General features: G+C 43.4%; 1 protein-coding gene across 1 annotated transcript; it reads left to right on the forward strand.

The window, feature by feature from the left end:
- Positions 1-1,216: 1,216 nt before the first annotated feature.
- Positions 1,217-22,529, forward strand: Tor (serine/threonine-protein kinase Tor). The gene is made up of 28 exons (XM_067134072.1): positions 1,217-1,290; positions 2,847-2,995; positions 3,171-3,279; positions 3,552-3,633; positions 4,159-4,318; positions 4,917-5,110; positions 5,682-5,883; positions 6,708-6,823; positions 7,705-7,795; positions 7,928-8,028; positions 8,447-8,621; positions 8,942-9,130; positions 9,865-10,045; positions 10,443-10,649; positions 11,106-11,311; positions 11,863-12,069; positions 12,484-12,704; positions 12,955-13,100; positions 13,559-13,695; positions 14,001-14,198; positions 14,649-14,819; positions 15,032-15,223; positions 15,499-15,675; positions 16,135-16,242; positions 16,538-16,668; positions 16,793-16,997; positions 17,934-18,105; positions 18,564-22,529. The coding sequence occupies exons 2-28, from the start codon at positions 2,882-2,884 to the stop codon at positions 21,773-21,775; spliced, it is 7,404 nt and encodes a 2,467-aa protein (XP_066990173.1). The 5' UTR covers positions 1,217-1,290; positions 2,847-2,881; the 3' UTR covers positions 21,776-22,529.
- The last annotated feature ends 841 nt before the right edge of the window (positions 22,530-23,370 follow it).

The following is a 23,370-nucleotide window of genomic DNA, read 5'->3' on the forward strand; positions in this document are numbered from 1 at the left end:
TACCCAACTGAAGAATTTGTATATTTATTTCAAAACATGTTTTATCTATTAAAAATAAACCCCAGGTTTATTTAATAGACCAAGATTCCCATATTACACCCAAAATACCCCAAAAACCATTAAACCCCAAGAGAATTTGTATATTTATTTCACAATTAAACCATATTCTATCTATTATAAACCATAGGTTTATTTAATACTTTTATAACTGGTTTACATTTACACCCAAAATACCCCAAAAACATAAAACCCCAAGAGACCCAAAACCAAAGAATTTGTTTATTTAATAAACCATTTTGTCTATTAAAACGTATTTCATGTTTATTTAATAACGAATATTTTTGGTATTTTATGCCCATATTACACCCAAAATACCTAAAACACCCCAAGAGACCCGAAATCCCAACTGAAGAATTTGTATATTTATTTCACAATTAAACCATGTTTTATCTATTAAAACGTACTTTTCATATCAAAGGTTTATTTATCAGGTAACATATTACACCCAAAAAAATACCCCAAAATACCATTAAACCCCAAAACAAGATTAACCAAAGGTTTAAACCATATTCTATCTATTATAACGTTTAAACATGCAAAGGTTTATTTTACATTTTTCATATTTCTGGTTTATGCCCATATTACACCCAAAATACCCCCAAAACACCCTAAAACCCCCAAGAGACCCAAAATCCCAACCGAAGAATTTGTATATTTATTTCACAATTAAACCATATTTTATCTATTATAACGTACTTCAAATATAACCAAAGGTTTATTTAATACGTTCTGAATATTTTGAGCTGGTTTATGCCCATATTACACCCAAAATACCCCTCAAAATACCCTTAAACCCCCAAGAGACCAAGATTCCCAACCGAAGAATTTGTACCCCAAAAACATATTCTATCTATTAAACGTACCTAAAATAACCAAAGGTTTATTTAATATGTTCTGAATATTTCTGAGCTGGTTTATGCCCATATTACACCAAAAGATTCCCTTAAACCCCCAAGAGACCAAGAAGAATTTGTATATTTATTTCACAATTAAACCATATTTTGTCTATTAAAACGTACTTTAAATATAATCAAAGGTTTATTTAATACATTTTAATATTTTTGAGCTGGTTTATGCCCATATTACACCCAAAATACCCCCCAAAACACCCTAAAACCCCCCAAGAGACCCGAAATCCCAACCGACGAACCCAAGAAGATTTGTTGACATTTGTCAGGAGGTCACAAGATGGGAAGCACCAAGTGTATTTTAGCGAATCACTCGTGATATGTAAGTGCCCCGTCCACGCAAGTGCCGCCACTTGAATCGACAAGTGTTTTCCTTGATATTTAAGCGGAAAAAAGTGTCAAATGAGGAGAGGAAGTGGCGAAATATGGCCGATATGTGAAGGCGGCCACGACGTCATGGCTGACGGAGCGAATCCCATCCTAGGAAAACCTTCGATATTTTTCGTCTTTTTTTTAATTAATTCTTTGTTTTTCGTCGTTTTTTCCTCGCTGGGGTCTTCTCTTGTTCCACGGTAACCAGTGGGCTCACGGGAGGGTGGGTATCACGGGTTGGTTAGGCTGGGAAACGGGGAAAGCCTTGGTTTTAGGGGGGGCGTTTTGGGGGCTTGCTTTAGCTTATAAGAAAGTACGTCGTTAGTATTTTATATATTTATATATTTTATGTATATTTTATATTTATATTTTATGTATTTTATTTATTTATATATTTATATATTTTGTATTTATATTTTATGTATTTTATATTTATATTTTATGTATTTTGTATTTTATATTTATATTTTATGTATTTATATATTTTATATATTTTTATATCTTATGTATAGTTTATATTTATATATTTTATATATATATATTTTATATTTTATATATTTATATATATATATATATATATTTATATATTTTATATATATATATTTTTATATTTTATATATATTTTTATATTTTATATTATATATATATATATTTTTATATTTTATATATATATTTTTTATATTTTTATATATATATATTTATATATATATATATATATATATATATATATATATATTATATATATATATATATATATATATATATATATATATATATATATATATATATATATATATATTTTATATATATATTTTTTTATATTTTATGTATTTATATTTATGTATATTTTTATATATATATATATATTTATATTTTATATATCTATATATTTTATACATTTACGTATATTTTGGCTTTTTAAAATAACCTTTGACCTTCTTTTATGATCCAATACCATAGAATAAGCGAGACGTAGGCTGTTCTTGACCGAACAGCAGTAACCTGACCCAAGGCTATTAGGTTAGGTTAGGTATAGGCTACCCTAAGCAGTTCAATTTGTGACCGCTCACTTAATTACAGATCCTTCACGAAAATTATACAGGAATCGAGAAATGTGAGAGTAAGGTTGCCGGATGGTCGCAAACAGGAAATTTATCGTCTGGCAAGGAAGTTTAGCTATGGAGTAAATCGTGATCCTATAACCTTTCATTTTTTGATTATCATTTATAGAATAGTGGCCGTAAAGCATTGGGAAGATAGAAGTACCTCGAAGGAAGAGGTAGGCCAAACTGGGATGTTGGACGGGTGTTAAAAAGCAAAGGGAACATAATGAAGTAGCGTAGATGTGAACGCCGCATGAAATATGCAAGGCAGAAGAGAGTAGATGTGATTCCTTAGGTGCCTGACCGCGTAAATGGAAAACCCAATGTGAAAAGTTCGAATGCCTTAGCGTTGGTAACGAGTCTTTAGAAACTTCCTCGGTCTCTCACGTTCTTCTTCCCGCAGGTCACTGGAGGAGTTGGGCTAAAGCCAGCAGCGAAATGAGCAACGTTAAAATGAACCAGTTCGTGCTGGGACTGAAGTCCCGGCACGAGGAGACGAGGGTGAAGGCGGCGTGCGACTTGCAGCGTTACGTGACGACAGAGCTGAGAGAGGTAGGCGTAGCTATTCCTTCTTTATTTCCTTTTGCAAAACTGTTTTAAAACGAGAGTAATTACCCTTAATATTTCTTAAATCTCGCGTTTTGTAGATTCATGTTACATCGTTCATTATCAAGGTACAAAACTATCATGGATTTACCCTTGAAAACGATCTCCTCCTCGTTTTCAGGTCTCGTTGGATGAGCTAATATCATTCCTCGACGAATTCAACCACCACATCTTCGAGATGGTCTCGTCCAACGATGTGAACGAGAAGAAGGGCGGAATTTATGCCATCAGTGAGTGTCTCACGCTTTTTAGGAAAGTATTCTTACATTAAAGTTCTCGCGTGACTCTTTGGAAGCTTTGAATGTCAAAGTTCTTTACTTGATGTGGTGGCTTCCTAGATCTGAATGATAGTGGGGAGGAAGTCGCTGTTTATTGAAAAGCTATGGAATTAAATTCTTGCTTATATTTTCCCTGACCACATACTCTCTTGTATATACAGGCTATACATATCAAGTTTAGTGGTCTTCTTGTAACTTTTTTAACACAATTTCCTCCATTTCAGTGAGCCTCGTCGACGTGGACGTTGGGCAGACAGGTGTTCGGATCAGTCGATTTGCAAATTACTTGAAGAATTTGGTCAATAGGTAAGTGGCTCTTTCTCTAGTTAAAGAACTCTGTGGTTCTAAAAGGGCTCCTTGCGTCCCCTGATATCTTTCATTGAGCCTCTAAATGTGACACAGCAGAAACCTGTGATAATTTTGGTTTATTGAAGTTATTCTTGACAACTGATAGTATTTATTTTCATATCAGTGTTATTTATATATTATACATATGAAACTTCAACCTTGTCTTGCAGTTTTGACCGAAATTTGATGATGTTTAACAAAACAAACGTGAAAACTTAACTGGCAAAAGGGTTGTTGATCCCACGACCCAAAGTATAGTCCCACAAATATCTAAATGTCGAATATGTAAGAGTTCCCTGTACCACCAAGAATCGGCAAGGAAAGGTGGCGTTTTATCTGCCGCTCCGAACAAACTGTTTATCTCATGACCCAGATTTTAAGCCCCACAATGCTGAATATGTAAGATTTTCCTGCATCAAAGAGTCGGTAGGGAAAGGTGACTTTTTATCCACAGCTCCGAACAAATACTTTGTCTCCTTCCAGCCCGGACACGGGCGTCACAGAACTCACTGCCAAAGCGGTAGGTCGTCTTGCCCTGGCGTCCGGCACCGTCACTGCCGAGTACATTTACGTCGAAGATTTGGTGAAGCGTTCCTTCGAGTGGCTGCAGGGCGATCGGAATGAGGGGAGGAGACATGCTGCTGTAAGTTTTCGCTTTTCACACCTCTCTTGACTTAGCTGTCGAGCTCCTTTAGCTAAAACTTAGCACAGATTTTCAGTTCTTCCTTAATCACAAGGCCTGGGATTCTTAAAAGATTAAGTAGGTGATCTTGTTAAACTAATTACCAATGGAAAAGTCAGCTAAACGATACAGTATTCTTATTACTGTATTGCCAAACCGATGTCCTCATCTTTTCACAACCACAGGGCCTGAAAGTCTTCAAAGATTAAGTGTATGTGGTCATGTTAAACTAATTTACAATGGTAAAGTCAGCTACGTGACACACTATTCTTGCTATTGCAGAACATTTATGTTAGTCTTCACCTAGCTTCAAGAAGAGTTTGTCACACTATGAAAAAGTCAGCTGAATAATATATAGCATTCTTGCTTTTGCTGAACCTATGTCCTAGTCTTCACCCGGCTTCGGAAAGCAGTTGTCACCTGAATTCCAAATGCACCCCATAAATAAGAATCTGTATACAGGTACCAAACCGCATTGCATACCATTGAACACAGTAAATATATCTGTGGCAAAAATCGAAAAAGCCGTCATCGTGATCTTTCCGTTTGCCCCCGACAGGTTCTGGTGTTGCGCGAGCTGGCTCTGTCCGTCCCTACGTACTTCTTCCAGCAGGTCCAGCAGTTCCTGGACGTCATCTTCAATGCCGTCAGGGATCCCAAGCCGGCGATCCGGGAGGGGGCCGTCGCGGCTCTGAGAGTTGCGCTGGCCATCACCGCTCAGAGAGAAACTAAGGAAATGCAACAGACTATGTGGTTTGTTTGGCTTTTGTTGTTATTATTGTTATTGCTGTGTCAGTGATTGGTTAAGGAAGAGCCTGTGTGCCAAAGATCAAGTACTCTTGGGGGACCTATGAGGTCGTTCAGCGCTGAAACGGGAATTGGCAGTGAAAGGTTTGAAAGGTGTAAGAAGAGGAAAACCTCAAAGCAGTTGCACTATGAATCAATTGTTAGGAGGAGTGAAAAATAAGATGGAAGAGGTCCTCTTCAGCCACGTTAAGCAAAAATGACAACGTTTGCAAAGAAATAAAAGTAAAAAGTCAGAGTTTTTGAAAGAGGAATTAAAATGGAAACCGACAGTTTCCATTTTAATCGCTCTTTCAAAAGCTCGGTATTTTTACTTTTATTTCTTTGCAAACTGTAATTTTGTTTCCCATTTTAATTGATACATTTTACTTTTATTTCTCTGCAAACTGGGTCGCATACAATAGCTCTTTCTTAACCATTCAAGGCAAACACAAAGATTATTTTCATTACTGGGCGTCAGTGATCGCTCTTTGACAATTACTTTACCGCGTACCTTCCTATAACATCGTTTGGTTTACAGGTACAAGCAGTGTCTGACAGAAGCCTGGGCGGGCTTCGACGAGGCCCCAAATAACAAGGACCGAAGCCTCTCCAGGGACGACCGCGTCCACGGGTCTCTGCTCGTCCTGAACGAGCTGCTCCGCTGCAGCAACAACGAGTGGGAGAGAATGGTGAAGCAGCTCGATCACCTCACTCACTATCAGATGCCCTCTCACAAAAAGGTACACCTCCTGGTTGATAAATTTCCTCCTGACCTTTTATCTTAACGCTTTTTCAGCCTTTGTTATAGTTCACTAGACAAGGCATTGAATTGCCTTTCCTTTTGGTCGTTGTGTTGAGAAATCTGGTTGCAGGAGAGTCCGGCGGGAATGTTGCATCGTTAAGATAGTGTCCAACGCATCTGATTTTGTTTAGATTTGGTGCTGGATTCAGTATTGCATTAGCAATGTGATTAGCAGTGAAGCTCTGTAAAGTCTGTGGGTTTTAGTAGAGTAGATGTATTCTTGAAATTACAGTACAGTAGTATGTTTTATGTCTTTCTCTTATATATATTATATAAATGAGTGTAGTTCCAGCTTTGTGTCTTGAAAAAGCAGTGTAGGTTTAATGTAGAGAGCTCAGTTGAAAACATTTTCAGTTAAATTAAATTGTTATACATTTCAAGAAGATCCTATGTAGATCCAGAATTGTTTTGTAAACTCTTCCAGTAAGAAGTACCACGGACTTCTTTGTATAAAACCTTTATAGTTAAAATAACCATACGCAGCTGTTTGAAAACGAGGGTCAGTCGTGGCCTGATTTTGGAGCTGCTGAAATAAGTAGTCCCAAACCTGTGTCTATTTGTGGAATCAGCATCAACATGGCTACACTGAACACAGGATTTTTGTCATCTTGTAGAATGCCTCAATACTTACATAATGCCTTGATTTACTGTATTGGTATAACCTCAGCTGCATTGCTTAAAGAATGTTGCTTTTCATCTTGACTTGATTCTTGCTAACGTAGAAAAGCAAATTGTGTAATAAGAATCGATTTGTCGTTACAGGACAGCATGTCATCTGTGGTCAAGCGCCTTAGAGGCCAAGGATCCCTCACGTCGTCGTCTCACGGCTCCCACGACTTGATGTCCGGGCTACCAAGTCACGCCAATTCGACCATCGGGTTAGTACTTTGTGAGTGAGTTACGTATTTTCACTTCTGTGAGATTTTCATGTAAATATTTGTCATGTACAGTTGGTAGCACTGTAGGCATTACTTAAGGGACCTTTGCAGTGTCCTGTCGTCCCCTAGCTGCAACCTCTTTCATTCATTTTACTGCACCTCCGTTCTTATTCCCTTTCTTCCATCTGATTTTCCACCCTCTCAAAAAATTGTTTCGGAGCGCAACTGTGAGGTTTTCCTCTTGCCACACCTTTCAGACCCTCTTACTGCCAATCTCCCTTTCAGCGCTGAATGATCTCATAGGTTCCAGCACTTCGCCTTTGGCCTAAATTCCGTATCCTGTTGTATTCTAACTAGCGAGGGTATGAATGAGAACTAGTTCTGGTCAGGATTTCAGGAAGGGAGTTCACTAGACAGGATAGGACTCTGTAGTCATTGAACCCTGCGAAGGGAAGCAATGAAACTTTATCTAAAAGATTATGTCAGTTTATGACTTGAGCTTCGAGAAGAATATTGGCAGTCGGAAGGCCGGTTAGAATGAAAAATGATGCCATACGTAGATGGTGATAAAACGGAGGCGGACGCGGATTGGACGTGTCGTTTCAAAAACCGCTGGAAGAACAGTAAGAGACAGCGTCAACTGTGGTTCTGTGAGCACCAGAAGACTAGGAAGACCTTTAACTACTTAGACGAGACGTATGAGAATGGCGGCTGGAGATGGATGGAGATTTGTGGTATACAGAATAGAGGGAAGGCTTGAGCGGTGGAATTTCAAAGAAGCCATTTGTATCACATGACAATGGAGGTGACAATGATGATGAGAGTTAACAATTAACCACAATAACATGTCAAACCATTACTAATTGTCATTCGTTTTCCAGCGGAACGGAAACCACGATTCTGGATCAGCCGTGCGAGAGCAGAACGTGCAGGGAACTGATTCTCGAAAAGTACGATAGCATATGCACGCAGGCGAGTATTTAATGTCTTACTTTTCTGATGGAATTCTGATATAAAAGTATTAGTGATGGTGTTCAGACATACTGTAGATTTAGTGTAGTCCATCGCCTGTTGTTCTGCTGTCTTTGAACGTCGTTCTTCCAGGTCCTCGGCCAGCGTAACATCAGGAACGGGATAATCCAGAGTGCCATCTTGCAGATACTCCCGAGATTGGCCGCCCTGAATAAGGACAAGTTCTCCCAGAGGTAGAGTATTTTGTGCTCAGTGACGCTGACTGTAGGCAAGGTTCTTTTAACTTTTTTGTTGTTTCACAGTCCAGTATTCACTTATCGCTTGAAAACGAGCCCTTTTTCAAACCCTGCTAGAATCTAGAACCTTGATTCCCTGTTGTTTCCCTGTCCAATATCCACATCACTGGAAAACGAGCCCTTTTTCAAACCCTGCTAGAATCTAGAACCTTGATTCCCTGTTGTTTCCGTGTCCAATATCCACATCAAGCTTTTGAGAATCTAGAACCTTGAGCCCTGTTAATCTTGGAAACAGTTGTAACTCTTTGCAGCTTATAAACTACTTTATAATGGAGTAATTATTCGCTCTTCGATGAACTAGATAATTTTCTTTCCAGTCTGTTCGGTGAACGAGACCAGTTTTCTCTCTTTCCAGCCATCTACCAGACACCATGACATATCTCCTCACTTGCCTGAGAGGCCGCGACAAGGAGCGCCCCACGGCTTTCGTGACGCTGGGCCTGATCTGCGTGGCCGTCGGTCCGGGCATCAAGAAGCAGAAGTACTTGCCCAAGATCATGGAGGTTGTTAAAGCTTCCCTTCCGACGAAGGTACGGGTATCTGGGTATTTGTGGTAGGGGTTTGTGTACGTTGAAGGTCTTGAAAGAATGCAAATGGAAAAAGATGTTCATCAGTAGATCTGATGTTATTAACGTCTGTTCCCGATTTTCCGTTTTATTGTCGGTTCTTGCGTTAATGTGCCCTCAAACCATACACATGAATAACAGGTAGTTACTTTATATTTAAAGTCGAATATCCTGTACCTTTTGAAGCACTGTCATTGGCTCGTATCCTAACAAGCAGGAACCTTATTTCCCAAAGAAATTTTGCGTCTCCAAAGATCCCTCCCTCAAGCATTTTCGCTTCCCAGGACACCCCAAGCAAAAAACGAGTCGTGGAGCCCGCGGTGTACGTCTGCATCAGCCTAGTAGCCCGTGGGGTCGAGGGGGCCGTTCGCAACGATGTCAAAGAACTGCTAGAACCTATGATGGCGACGGGGCTCTCTCCTCCGCTAACCTTGGCGTTGCAGGAGCTCGCTACGGAGATCCCGCAACTGAAGGTGAGATGTACCATGTTTTATAAAACGTCAAGACTGTCAAAATTATCTCTTGTGCTCAAGTATATATCGTAATACTTTTGAATACATCAGATAGATCTTATAAATTCAGTGTGACAAATGCAATCACAGTAAGTTGATTGTAGCTGTGTCCTTAATTTGATCTCAAACTGCTTCATTTTGACTTCCCCGTTAGTGGGTTAGTTAGTGCTGTCAGTTAACCTCTTGCAGTGCACTGTAGGCATTGCTTAGGGTCCTTTGCAGCGTCCATGCCTTGGGACCCTATCTGCTTTGACCCCTTTCATTCCTTTTACTGTACCTCTGTTCATATTCTTCTTCCTCAACAGTTCTTCGTTGGGCGAGTTGGTAGAGTTGTCGCCTAGCACTCGCTAGGCCCGAGTTCGAATCTCCGGCTGGCTAACGAAGAATTAGAGGAATGTATTTCTGGTGATAGAAATTCATTTCTTGCTATAATGTGGTTCTGATTCCACAATAAGCTGTGGGTCCCGTTGCTAGGAAACCAGTTGGTTCTCAGCAACGTAAAATAAGTCTAATCCTTCGGGCCAGCCCTAGGAGAGCTGTTAATCAGCTCAGTGGTCTGGTAAAACTAAGGTATTCTTAACTTTAACTCTCCTTTGAACCTCTTTTACTGACAATTTCTGTTCCAGCACTGAATGACCTAATTATAGGTCTCAGCGCTTCAAATTTGACCTATATTTTGTTCGTTTTGATTTCAGCGAGACATTGCCGAGGGCCTCTTGCGAATGCTGTCTCAGATCCTGATGCACAAGTCAACGAACGTCCGCTCCGGGGCTCCCTTGCCGCCTCCGTCTCCGGACCACCAGGACGTCGCCAACATCGTCCTGGCCCTGAGAACACTGGGGTCCTTTGATTTCGAAGGCACGGGGTCGTTCGGTGGTACGTTGGGAAGACTGTTCTTCGTTAGATATCTCCTGCAACTTTATACAAACGCCACCCTACTTACGAACGTTCGACTTACAAACGTTCGGACACAAAAGGGGTTGCAAATTAAAACTGTTCAGAGCATTCCCCTTTTCCACCCGCACGTTCAGATTTTGGTTTGGCCAACTGGTTTTTAGGATAAAAAATCGTACAGTACTGCATTGGTTTTATATCATATTGTACTTGAGTAGACAAGAAGAGTACAGTAACCGAGTTACAAACAGTTCATCATTCAAACCGGCCGTCCGGAACTTAACTCGTTTGTGAGTAGGGTGGTGTCTGTACTTGAGATTATGATTTCTGAGGAGATATCATGTTAATTTCATTCTTAACTCTCTCCTGCATTTCATAGGTCAGTCTCTGATGCAGTTCGTGAGGCACGTGGCCGACCACTACTTGAGCAGCGAAAACCGGGAGGTTCGACTGGAGAGCGTCCGCACCTGCTGCCACCTGCTTAGGCCCACGTTTGCGTCTCTTGGCCGTCGAAATTCGCAGTCCCAGACTCACGTGATTTTCAACATCGTCAGCAAAGTTCTATGGGTCTGCGTAACTGACATGGGTAGGTTGGTGGAGTTTTGGATGCGCCAATTTCTGCATTTTAACTTTTTGTTTATTATCTATGGTCTTTTCTGACTTATAGCTTCCCAACCTCTTTAAATTTACACCAGTTTTCATCTGTTATTTAATGTATCTTATAAAGTCAGCCGTATGAGTGTAAAAATGCTTAAATGGTCTGTTTAAATGTTTTTAGTGATGATAATATAAGTTTGTAAGTACCATAGATATCATATTTGCTCTGACTTTTGTGAATGATTGTGTCCCTAAGTTCCAGTTTCAACATTGTTCTATTTGTGCAAAGTTAATTTATGGGCTAAAGAAACATTGTAATCATCTCATTTGTGTTTGGAAAGAAAGTCTGATATATTTTCCATTTTAATTTTTTGCCGAAAGAAACTAGAAAGTCAAATATTGGCACCCATCCTAATAAACGCACTCTTCCCACCCCCACCCCCAGACCCAGACGTCCGTCTGTGCGTTCTGGCGTCTCTGGACGAATGTTTCGACAGCCACTTGGCCCAACCGGAGAACCTCAACGCGCTCATCTACGCCCTGAGCGACGAGGTCTTTGAGATTCGCGAGCTCGCCATCTCCATCTTGGGGCGGCTGTCGGCGATCAACCCAGCTTACGTTCATCCGCTTCTGCGGAAGGCTCTGCTGAAGGTGCGTTTGAATGCGTCGCGGATTGATTTCTACTTCTTTCCGCTTTTTAAAAATGCAGTGACTTAGCAATACTGGCTCAACTATCCTGGCAATCATTCTTCAAGTTCAAAAGTCCAATTTTTAGGTTCGATACTCTCTCAACCATCTCGGCAATCATTCTTCAGGCTCCAAAGTTCACTTTTTTGGTTCTTATACATCTTGCAATGGAGTCTTGGCATTTATGCATATCATAAACTTTTTGTGAACATTTTAAGTAGATTTTATTTTAGTCAGGCCTTTGAATGAAGGTTGAATCAAGTTGCTTAATCAAGTTAGCCACTTTCATATATCTTGCTAAGCACTGTCTTTTTTGAGAGTTTGTTAGAAAAAGATGTCGTTTGAGGATAATATTTAATATATATGCTATACAGTTGACGCCCGGTATTCGAGGGGGATGCGTACCACAAATCTGGAACCGCGAATTGGCGAGAATCAACTGTATTGGATAGAATACTTTTCCCTTTAGATGATGAAACATCCAATACGAATTTCTACTCTATATCCTTCCCCAGATATTAGACGAGCTCGACTACAGCGGCATCGGACGGAACCGCGAGCTGAGCGCCCACATGCTCGGCCACCTGATCGCCAACGCCCCGAGGTTCATGCGCCAGTTCGTCCAGGCGATCATGTCGGTCTTGGTGCCCAAGCTGAAAGACCAGGATCCCAACCCGGCCGTGACGATGTGCGTTCTGGAGGCGATCGGAGATCTCGCGCAGGTGGGCCTTTGTTTTTCTGTTGCTGATTTTATAAGAGGTTCTCATTGTTTGCAGGATTACGTGAAAATGTTTGTATGGATTTTGACGGAAGTCTTATTGAATTTAGGCCTAGTTTTAGGAGAAATAGGATTGTAACTCTTGGAGGGAACGAGCGACGTTTTTGTCATCCTTAGCTGAGGTTTGCCGTTACCCATTGGTCAAGGTCTGGGTTTAGGTAACACAATACACGTTCTTTAATAAGAGACTAAAGTTTATGCTGCACTCTCATTGTCAGGGAGAAATAGGACTGTTGTTTTAGGAGAGAACGAGCGGCATTTTAATCACCATTAGCTGAAGTTCGCCGTTACCCATTGGTCTAGGTCTAGACAACATAACGCTTTCATTTCCATGAGACTAAAGTTTATGCTTCGTCAGGTCAGCGGCGGAGAGATGCAGAAGTGGCTGACCGAACTGATGCCGATACTTCTAGAGATGCTTGGAGACGGGACGTCTGGGTGGAAGAGGCGGGTGGCCCTGTGTACCCTGGGGCAGCTGGTGGAGAACACCGGCTACGTCGTGCATCCGTACACCCAGCATCCCACCCTGTTGGACGTCCTCCTTTCGTTCCTGAAAAATGAGCAGCAACCGGCCGTCAGGTGAGACTTAAGAAGCAGGAGCTGCGAGTTTAGCTGTCTATATTTGGGGATGTAACTGAACTGCCCTGTAGGGGGGTTAGTATAGTGCCATCGTTGCACCTCGAGCGGTGCACTGTCAGCATTACTTAATATGGTTCTTGTCAAATCTCCATAGACCTGCATTTTAATATTGCCGCTTTTTCTCCTTCAGACGAGAGACAGTCCATGTCTCCGTAGGTTTTTTATTTTAATAACGTTTTTTCTTCTTCAGACGAGAGACGATCCGCGTCTTGGGCCTCCTTGGCGCCCTGGACCCATACAAACACAAGATGAACGTCGGCATGATAAAAATTCAGGAAGACACAGGTGTTGCCGTCATCTCGATAACGGAGAACAAATCGGACGATCTGGCTTCAGGTACGAGGATGGAAGTCGCGGTTGTTCCTTCACGATATACAGACCATCTGTCCTTTACATTAGGATTTTTTCTGAGTCTCAGAAATGGCTGTTCCATTTAGCCTGGTCATATTTAGCTGTCTAAATTCTTTAATCGTTCCTTGATCCAATTTTTGTCTGTCATTCAAGAGCGAGTACTTTGACCTGATCTTATTCAGCTGTCTAACTTTTTTAATGACTTTCATTGATCCAATTCTCGTCCGTCATTCAAGAGCAAGTCCACTGGCCTAGCTGCATTGAAGTCCATTTGCCCCATAAGGGGTAATACCGTCAGTGCCACCCTCTCCTAACAATTGATTCATAGTGCTTCAAATGCAAAACATAAAATTCTATTTACTATTCTATTCCATCTATTCTGAGAATCTTTTATGAGTAAGTGCACCGAGACATTGCGGTATCACAGACGTCTTTCATTTCAGATCTCGGGACAAGCGAGATGCTGGTGAATCTGAATTACTCGTCCCTGGAGGAGTTTTATCCGGCCTGTGCCATCGCTATGCTCATGAAGGTGATCAAGGACCCAACTTTGGCGCAACACCACAACGAAGTCGTTAGGGTAAGGGTTCAGTTCGTTCGTTCGCGTCATCGTAAAGTTTCTGTATAAATATTCTTTTGGAATTAGTTTACACTTTCAGCAGATTTTACCAGCACCGTAACGAAGTTGTCAGGGTCCAGTTGATTCGTTTCCCTCATAAAATTCCTGTTCTGAGTAAGAAATGTAGAATTCTGGTGGAATTAGTTTAAATTTTCGAAGTAGATTCTCGTCCGAGTAAGAAACGTATAAGAATTCTTGCGGAATTAGTTGACAGTACATTGATACCGGCAAAGTTGGCTGATTTACTTCCTCGCTCTCCGCTTCAGGCCGTGACCTTCATCTTCAAGTCTCTGGGAGTCAAAGGAGTACCATACCTTGCCCAGGTCATCCCGTCCCTCCTCTTCGTCATAAGGACTTCGGATGCCAACTTCCGCGACTACCTCTTCCAGCAGTTGGCTACCTTGATCGGCATCGTGAAACAACACATCAGGAACTACCTGGACGACATCATTGAAGTCCTGAAGGTATTGTTTCGAGGGCTGGGTCTGTAACGCGCACTTTTGTTTCGAGAATACAGTGGGCCCCCGCTTATTGAGATACCAGGGGTCAAATGTACACTTTTGTTTTGAGAATATATGATAACACTGTATACATGATTGATTTGCAGTTTGTTTAAATCAAAATGGGACACATGTCTTGTTTTTTTCAATCATCCTGCCTTTTCTAAACTGTTAATTGAAACATACACTTTTGTTTTAAGAATACCAGGCAGGTTCCTTCATTGGAGGACTCCTTGTTTCAAGTTTACTGTGTCATTTTTATTTTTACTGAAAATAAAACTTGGACATTTAGTACAATCTGTAACACATTCTGTTCAGTTTCATTACTTTGCCCTGATCTGATGCAATTCGTCATCAAACTTGCATTTTCGTTGGGTATATATTTTTTTAAGTCGTTTCTCCGTCACCCCCCAGGAATTCTGGGTCACTGGGGGCAAACTGGAGACTACCATCACCATCATAACCGTGGTGGAAAGCATAGCCCTCGCGGTAGGCTCCGAGTTCAAGATCTACTTGAAGGAGTTGATTCCGATGATCCTGAAGTCGTGCATCAACGACTCGAAAGAAAAACAGGTTCACGCGAAGGTACGTTTGAGGAGGACCAGGTTGCAGGCTCGTAGTTTTGTCGTGGTGTTTTTTTCAATGATTTTTAATGATAGATATGTGTGTTTTTCCAGGTTTTTTTTTATTCCTATTCATAGAGAGAAAATGGCTAGAAGATGGGCTGGTGTTAAAGAAACGAAAGCCCTTATTGGCTCCATTGACGACCGTCATTTCACCATTCTCTTTCTTTCCAGCTCTTGGTAGCCTTCCAGAAATTCGGGGCGACTCTCGAAGAATTCCTTCACATGATTCTGCCGCACATCGTGAAGCTGTTTGATGCCAACGACGTCCCCCTACCAGTTCGAAGGTCGGCCCTGGAGACAGTGGACCACTTCGCTGATTACCTTGACTTGTCAGATTATACTTCGAAGATCATTCATCCTCTGGTAAGAACTCAAAAACGGCACCTGTAGGTATGTACTGTACATAAGGTAGCTTGAAATCTTCACCATCTTCCAGGCCTTTTGAAAACAGGTCAGAGAAGGGATCCATTGAAAGCCGTTAAATCAATGATTTAGTTTCATTTTCCGCATGTGGATAAACTTACGAGTTTGTGGTGCGATTCAGCATTACGATTTTGTTTTGCGTTGCAATGTTCATTTGATTTTCAAATCGTTACGTGTTAAATCCTCATTGCGTTGGCTTTCTGAATCTTCCGCAGCTACGCACCATCGACACGAGCACCGAGCTGCGCCTCGACGCGATGGAAGTGCTCTGCGCCCTGGCAACGCAGCTGGGCAGATCTTACGAGCGCTTCATTCCGATCGTGCATCGAATCACCATGAAGCACAAGATTTACCACCCGAGATACGACATCCTGGTGGCCAAAGTTGTTCGTGTAAGTCTTAAATCCTTGTTGGCTCTTGAATGTACGGAGTCTTTCTTTGTTCCTGTCGTTATCATTTTTCTTCTTGCGTACTTCGCAGGCTCTCTTCCTCTGTTCTTGTAAGTCTGCAATCCTCTTTAGCTCTGGAGTAATTCTTTGCAAGATCCCTTCTGTATACCTACACCCAAGATTAAGATGTTCCTTTAAGCCTTCATAAGCACTCACCCAAACACTATGATGTTCAGTTAGGCGTCCAAGTTTGCAAACAGATTATAACAATTTATCAAATGTTGATGGAGCTTTAATATGCAAATTTTTTATCTTTAACCAAATTTCAGGAACATAATTTAAACTCAGAGTGGTTTCAGAGGTGTAGCTAAGTTTGATTTAGTGGGAAAAAAGGGCTTGAACTTTATTTCAGTGAAATATGATTCCTGTAGACTTCTCAGAGACAATTTTCTTTCTTCTCAGGGAAAGACTGTGTCCGATGACGAGATGTCGATCATATCGGCTCACATGCGCACCAGGCGACATGGGTCCCGTAACCACCACAGTGAGGACTCCACGACGATCAAGAAGGTAATCATGTGCCTGATCTTTAAGGAACAGTTTCCTCCTCAGATACTACCTGATGAAATAAACAGGATTTGTATATCTAATTTTCTTGTACCTTTTTCGTATTATATAGATTAAATGTGGCAAGATGCCAGGTTTTTATACTAAAGCATATTCTTAATGAAATGTTTAGCGCAAATATTTATTATCTGACACAGCCACAGCTCCGAGATCTCAAAGATTGAAAGATGGCGTGGGTATTCTTACGAGTATATTGCTACCAAAGTCAGATGAATTTACTTTTACTTTCGCACCCTAGGGCACCGTCATGGTCCAGTCTCTTCAGCGAGCGTGGCTTTTCACGCGACTGGTGAGCAAGGACGATTGGCTGGAGTGGCTTCGACGATTCAGCATCGAGCTCATGAAGGCCTCGCCGTCGCCTGCGTTGAGGTGAGTTGGGGAGTTGGCGATGCCTGTTGTGTTCGATTCAAGTACAGTTAGGCCTACCAAGTTTTGACATAATTTCTCCTAACTGTTTCTTTTGAAGATTACCAATCCTCTCCCCCCCTCGCAGGTCATGTTACTCTGTGGCCACGACGTACGTCCAGCTGTCCCGGGACCTCTTCAACGCCGCCTTCGTGTCCTGCTGGAGCGAGCTCAATGAAAGCCTGCAGGATGATCTGTTGCAGTCGTTACGCCAAGCCCTAACTTCGCAGGACATTCCCGAAATAACGCAGACGCTCCTCAACTTGGCCGAGTTCATGGAGCATTGCGATAAGGTTAGGGTGGATTTCTTTGTTGCTAAGAAGTGTCCTGGGGTTTATCCAACTTCCATTTCTAGAGATTTTCGTGGCTAAGTCTTGCTTGTCCGTTCTCCTTACTTGTCTAAACCATCTCAGTTTGTGGTCCTGTTACACCTTTAAAATATCCTTTACCCTCAATTTCCCTTTCAGCACTGAATGACCTCGTAGGTCCCAGCGCTTAGCCTTTGGCCTAAATTCTAAATTCTATTCTATTCTGCAGCTTATCATGGCTCTTACATTTCTCATTACATGTCCAAACCATCTCAGTTTGAGGAATCACAGTCTGTTTTCCAGTCTCTGAAACTTGCTTGAGTTGATAATTGCTTTTGGTCTATATTCCTGAGTTGTGTCCTTGAGTTTATCCTACCTCCAGTTCTGCTGCTTATCATGGCTAACTCTTCCTCTTCCATTCTCATTGCATGTCCAAACCATCTCAGTTTGTGAGATCACAGTCTGAAGAGAATTACTGCCTGATGTTTGTCTGTTATTACTGCTTATCTTTGGACATAAACTGCAGATTCTAGGACAGGTCTGGAAGAGGTCCTTCAGAATAGTCTTATACTTCGAGAACTGGTCCCTCAGACTAGCCTTATAATTCTTGGACACGTCCTTCGGACTAGCCTATTGACAGTCTAGAGTGTAATTCAGTTGTCTGGTTAAGTTACTTCATAATAATAATCATAATTCATTATAATAATTGATGGAGATTGCATCAGTATATCTGTATGGTTATGTAGTTCTAAATCATAATTCTGAAATGCAAAAATAAGTTGTAGGAATTATCACAAGAAGAGAGCAATCACATCCTACTTTCTCAATTCGTTTTGGTCTCTGTATCGGTCCGCAAATCTCAAGCATTCTCATTCTAACATTTTTCCGTTGAGGACTCAAAGAAGCACCTTCATTTCACAGGGCCCACTTCCTCTGGAGCTACAGCTCTTGGGAGAGAAAGCGATGGGGTGCCGAGCGTACGCTAAGGCTCTGCACTACAAGGAGGAGGAGTTCCACAAAGGTCCCACTTCGCAAGTTCTGGAGCACCTGATCTCGATCAACAACAAACTGGGGCAGAAGGAGGCTGCTTCAGGTACGTACGTCGGTTTGAATTTCCCGCCGCGGCGCTTTTGTCGGCGTCGTTTTTCAGTTCAGGTTCGGGTCGTTTTGTAATGTAGGCATTCCATGTACAGCACTCTGTTCCTGCTTAACTAAGCGTTCGGGATAGTCGTATGAGTATAGGAGTGTGACTCAGTATCCTAGTGAAACTCCTTCATAACTTATCATCTTTGTTTTGTAGTAAAAAATTGATAACAAACTAGAATTCTTTGTTAAGGGAACTGAAACCATTTCAAACAATTCCTCTGACCAACTTATAAGTGATGTCTGTCCAAAAAAGAAACGGAAAAAATTATACACAAAATTTCAACTAGTAAATGACCTCAAAATGTAATAAAATATTTATAAGTTAGTGAGAAGAATTGTTTGAGGTAGTTTCAGTTCTGAAGAGTCCCTTCCCTTCTGTGCCTTGACGTACGTTTTCTCCCGCAGGCCTCCTGGAGTATGCACGCAAGAACAACCGCACGGACATGAAGGTCCAAGAACGCTGGCACGAAAAGCTCCACGACTGGGACCAGGCCCTCCAGGCGTACCAGACGAAGCTCGAGGCTCGGCCAGACGACTTTGACCTGATGCTGGGTCAGATGAGGTGCCTGGAAGCCCTCGGGGAATGGGGCGAGCTGTACAGCGTCTCTTATGAGTGCTGGAACAGCGACCTGCAAGACGACAGTCGCGGTCAGATGTCTCGTGTGGCGGCGGCCTCGGCTTGGGCCATGGGCGAGTGGCCCATGATGGAGAAGTATACGAAGTACATCCCCCGCGACACCCAGGAAGGCGCCTTCTACCGTGCGGTCCTGGCGGTGCATAAGGACCAGTACCGCTCTGCGCAGCAGCTGATCGACTCCGCCCGCGACCTGCTGGACACGGAGCTGACAGCCATGGTCGGCGAGAGTTACCAGCGGGCCTACAACGCAATGGTTTCCGTTCAGATGCTTGCCGAGCTGGAGGAAGTGATTCAGTATAAACTGGTCCCTGAGAGGAGACAGGCCATCACTCAGATCTGGTGGGAGAGACTCCAAGGTTGCCAGAGAGTTGTTGAGGACTGGCAAAGGATCCTTCAGGTGAGGTCTTTGGTCCTCAGCCCTCAGGAGGACATGAGGCCTTGGCTGAAGTTTGCGTCCCTCTGCCGGAAGTCGAACCGCCTCACTCTGTCCCACAAGACTCTGGTGAGGCTCCTTGGCTGCGACCCGTCTTCAAACCCGCAGCAAGCGTTGCCTGCCAATCACCCCCACGTCACTTACCAGTACTGCAAGCACATCTACACGTATCCCAACAGGCGTCAGGAAGCCTACGGACAGCTGCAGAACTTCTGCCAGTTCCTGGCCCCTGCCGTCGTCATGGAAGGCCAGAATGGCGACAACAAACTCAGGAAGCTGGTGTCCAGAGTGTACTTGAAGCTCGGCGAGTGGTTCGAGCAGCTCCACGGCTTGAACGAGGACCACATCAACACGATTCTGACCTACTACACCCACGCGAAGGACACGGACGAGACTTGCTACAAGGCGTGGCACGCATACGCCTACATGAACTTCGAAGCCATCCTCTTCTACAAGAACAAGTCCGACGCGGTAAAAGCGGAAAGTGGAGCCGAAGACCCGAACACACCGACGAAGAAGAAGAAAACAGCCGCGGACTTCACCGTGGCGGCCACGAAAGGATTCATCCGTTCCATATCGCTGAGCGATGGCAACAGTCTTCAGGACACCCTGCGTCTCCTGACGGTGTGGTTCGAGCACGGCCACCAGCCGGGGGTCTACGAAGCTCTGGTCGACGGCTTGAAAACCATTCAGATCGACACGTGGCTGCAGGTGATTCCCCAGCTGATTGCGAGAATCGACACCCCTCGAATCTTAGTCGGGAAACTCATCCACCAGTTGCTCATGGACATCGGCAAACATCACCCCCAGGCTCTGATCTACCCGCTAACCGTGGCGGCCAAGTCGGCCGTGCCGCTCCGCGTTCAGGCCGCCGAAAAGATCCTCAAGAGCATGAGGGAACATTCGGCACACCTGGTCCAGCAGGCCATGATGGTGTCGGAGGAGCTGATCCGAGTGGCCATCTTGTGGCACGAGATTTGGCACGAGGGCCTGGAGGAGGCCAGCCGGCTGTACTTCGGAGAGCGCAACGAGTCCGGGATGTTCCGAGCGCTGGAACCCCTTCACGCCATGATGGAGCGGGGGCCCCAGACTCTGAAGGAAATGTCGTTCAACCAGGCCTACGGGCAGAATCTCCTTGACGCCCTGGAATGGTGTCGCCGCTACCAGAGGTCGGGCAACATCCGAGAGTTGAACCAGGCCTGGGACCTCTATTACCACGTCTTCCGTCGTATATCGCGCCAGCTGCCTCAGCTGACTTCGCTGGAGCTGCAGTCAGTTTCCCCCAGGCTGCTCAAGTGCCGAGACTTGGACATTGCCGTGCCCGGGTCCTACGCCCCCAACATACCGGTCATTTGCATCGCCCAGGTTCAGTCGTCTCTGCAGGTGCTGACGTCGAAGCAGAGACCTCGCAAGCTCTTCATACGAGGCAGCCACGGCAAGGACTTCGGCTTCCTGCTGAAAGGGCACGAAGATCTGCGGCAGGACGAGAGGGTCATGCAGCTCTTTGGTCTGGTCAACACCCTCCTCATCAGCAATCCCGACACTTTCAGGCGGAACCTCACGATTCAGCGTTTCGCCGTGATCCCCCTGTCCACCAACTCGGGACTGATTGGTTGGGTGCCGCACTGCGACACCTTGCACGCCCTCATCCGAGACTGGCGTGAGAAGAAGAAGATCCTGCTTAACATTGAGCACAGGATCATGATGCGGATGGCCCAAGATCTCGACCACCTGACGCTGATGCAGAAGGTCGAGGTCTTTGAACACGCCCTGGAACACACGCAGGGAGACGACCTCGCCCGCCTGCTCTGGTTCAAGAGCCCCTCCTCGGAAGTGTGGTTCGACCGGCGCACCAACTACACGCGGTCCTTGGCCGTCATGTCAATGGTGGGCTACGTTTTGGGCCTGGGAGATCGTCACCCGTCTAACCTCATGCTGGACCAACTCTCGGGCAAGATCATTCACATCGACTTCGGCGACTGCTTCGAGGTCGCCATGACGCGCGAGAAGTTCCCAGAGAAGATCCCCTTCCGCCTGACTCGGATGCTGATCAACGCGATGGAGGTGACAGGGATAGACGGGACCTACCGGATGACCTGCGAGTCGGTCATGGGGCTCATCCGCCGAAACAAGGACTCTCTCATGGCCATGCTGGAGGCTTTCGTCTACGACCCCCTGCTCAACTGGCGCCTGATGGAACACACCCAGCCCAGGAGCAAGCGTTCGGTCGTGGGGGAGAGCATCAGCGGAGGCAGGGTCGGCGCGACCGAGACTCCCCAGACGCCCATAATGGAAGCGACGTCTTCGACCGCGCCTCTTGGGTCTCACACGAAGAAGGTCGAGCTGCGGGAGGACTTGGGGACGTCGGAGGCCCTGAACAAGAGAGCCGTGGCCATCATCAACAGAGTCCGCGACAAGCTGACCGGAAGAGACTTCTGCCACGACGAACCTCTGGACGTGCACAAGCAGGTCGAGTTGCTGATCGCTCAGGCGACTTCGCACGAGAACCTCTGCCAGTGCTACATTGGTTGGTGCCCGTTTTGGTGAACAGCTAAATGTACAGAGTTCTAATTTGGCTACTGATAGCTCTTTTGTACAGTGAACTAGCTGTATTTGTAAATAAATAGTATATCTTTAATATTTTACGAGATGATTGCTATTATAATGTATATATAAAATATGCGACCTATTTTAAACTTTTGAAAAACTCAAATTCAGGCGACGGTACTTCAGAATCTTTTTCAGTCTGTTAAAGGAGATTGATAGTAGATACTATTTTCTTACAAGATACACTGTTGGGATACCTGTGACCTAGACGCAGTCGTTGAACCGACTGTGAACGTACGTCGAGCGTTATATATCTTTCTTGCTTGTTTAGTTTATTTCCTATAACATTAGCAGTTTTGTGAAGGATATCAGGGCTTACCTGTGCCCAAACTTATCCAAAATCTCTTGAATTTGAGTTTTACTGGAGAATGTTGTTCAATTGTTCCTCAAGAAGAGCTTGAGTGAACTCTCCCTTGGAATGTTGCTCTGAGGGGGATGATAATAAACACTATTTTTAGTGGGTTTTCTATACTGCAGTGGTTATTTTCGTATTTTTGCTTATATTTGTACGGAGTGTAGAGTACGAACGGTTGGTAAAACTACAAAGAAATACTTTAAAAAGATGTGTAATCAAAAGGTTTACTTAGATTGTACTCCAATACGTTTTTGTACATAGCCGGGCATTGCAAAAGAACTAGTGATAAGTTGCCATGTAATGTGGTTTTGTTAGTCAATAATAAAGTTAAATTTTTGATTGTGTCTTTTTTCTGAACTTTCTGTGTACGATTTAGCGTTACCGTGATATGGGGGAACTCTTTATTGTAGTGTATTGGGCTTCGAATGATGTAATATTCGTATTTGTGCGAAGCCATCGAGTGTTTGATGAATTTTACAGTTCTGTATAAAAAGATTTTTAAAGAACAAATCCTTTTGGTTTGTTATATAAGAATCTGTAATTATTCCTCAAGTGTCTTTGTAGGTCAAGTCTAATTGATAGGTACAGTACAGTAATTTAATGGTTTTTTTGTTGTTATTGAATTTTTTTGCGCTGAATGTAGATTGTGTGAGTATGGCTCCAAGTCACTGGTTCTGTAAACTGCATTATTTTTTTAAATTTAAAATTTTGCTTTCTGAAGTATTTTAGGAAGCGTGTACTGAATACAACGATGGAGAATTGTTATTGAAGTTCTGGTCACAGATTATCCTGACCAGCATTCATGGATGGGTAAAATTATGCGAGACTGAGAACGCCACGCTCTGAAGGTAAGTAGAATCCGCAGCGCAATTGTAACTTCCCCACGAAGGAAGTTTTTCAACCATTTTCTTTCGCTGATACTCACTGATACAAGCCAATGCTTTACTAGCGAAACTCTTTCAATATTTCTGAATGTAGGTCGAGTTACGACTTCATCTATACCTGACTTAGGGATTCCTTGTTTATGAGTTTGAGGCAGACTCGGTACGCCGTCGGTTTCTGACAAGAAACGTGAGAATTTCTTTGTCCTCTCACTCCATGAATTTGTTCACAGGATGCTGGATCAGATGCTTTCGTGCCCCGGGCAAGCCTCGTGGCATTTATCTTCGAGAACTCAACC

Source organism: Macrobrachium rosenbergii, chromosome 35, assembly GCF_040412425.1.
Source record: "Macrobrachium rosenbergii isolate ZJJX-2024 chromosome 35, ASM4041242v1, whole genome shotgun sequence".
Lineage (NCBI taxonomy): Eukaryota > Metazoa > Arthropoda > Malacostraca > Decapoda > Palaemonidae > Macrobrachium > Macrobrachium rosenbergii.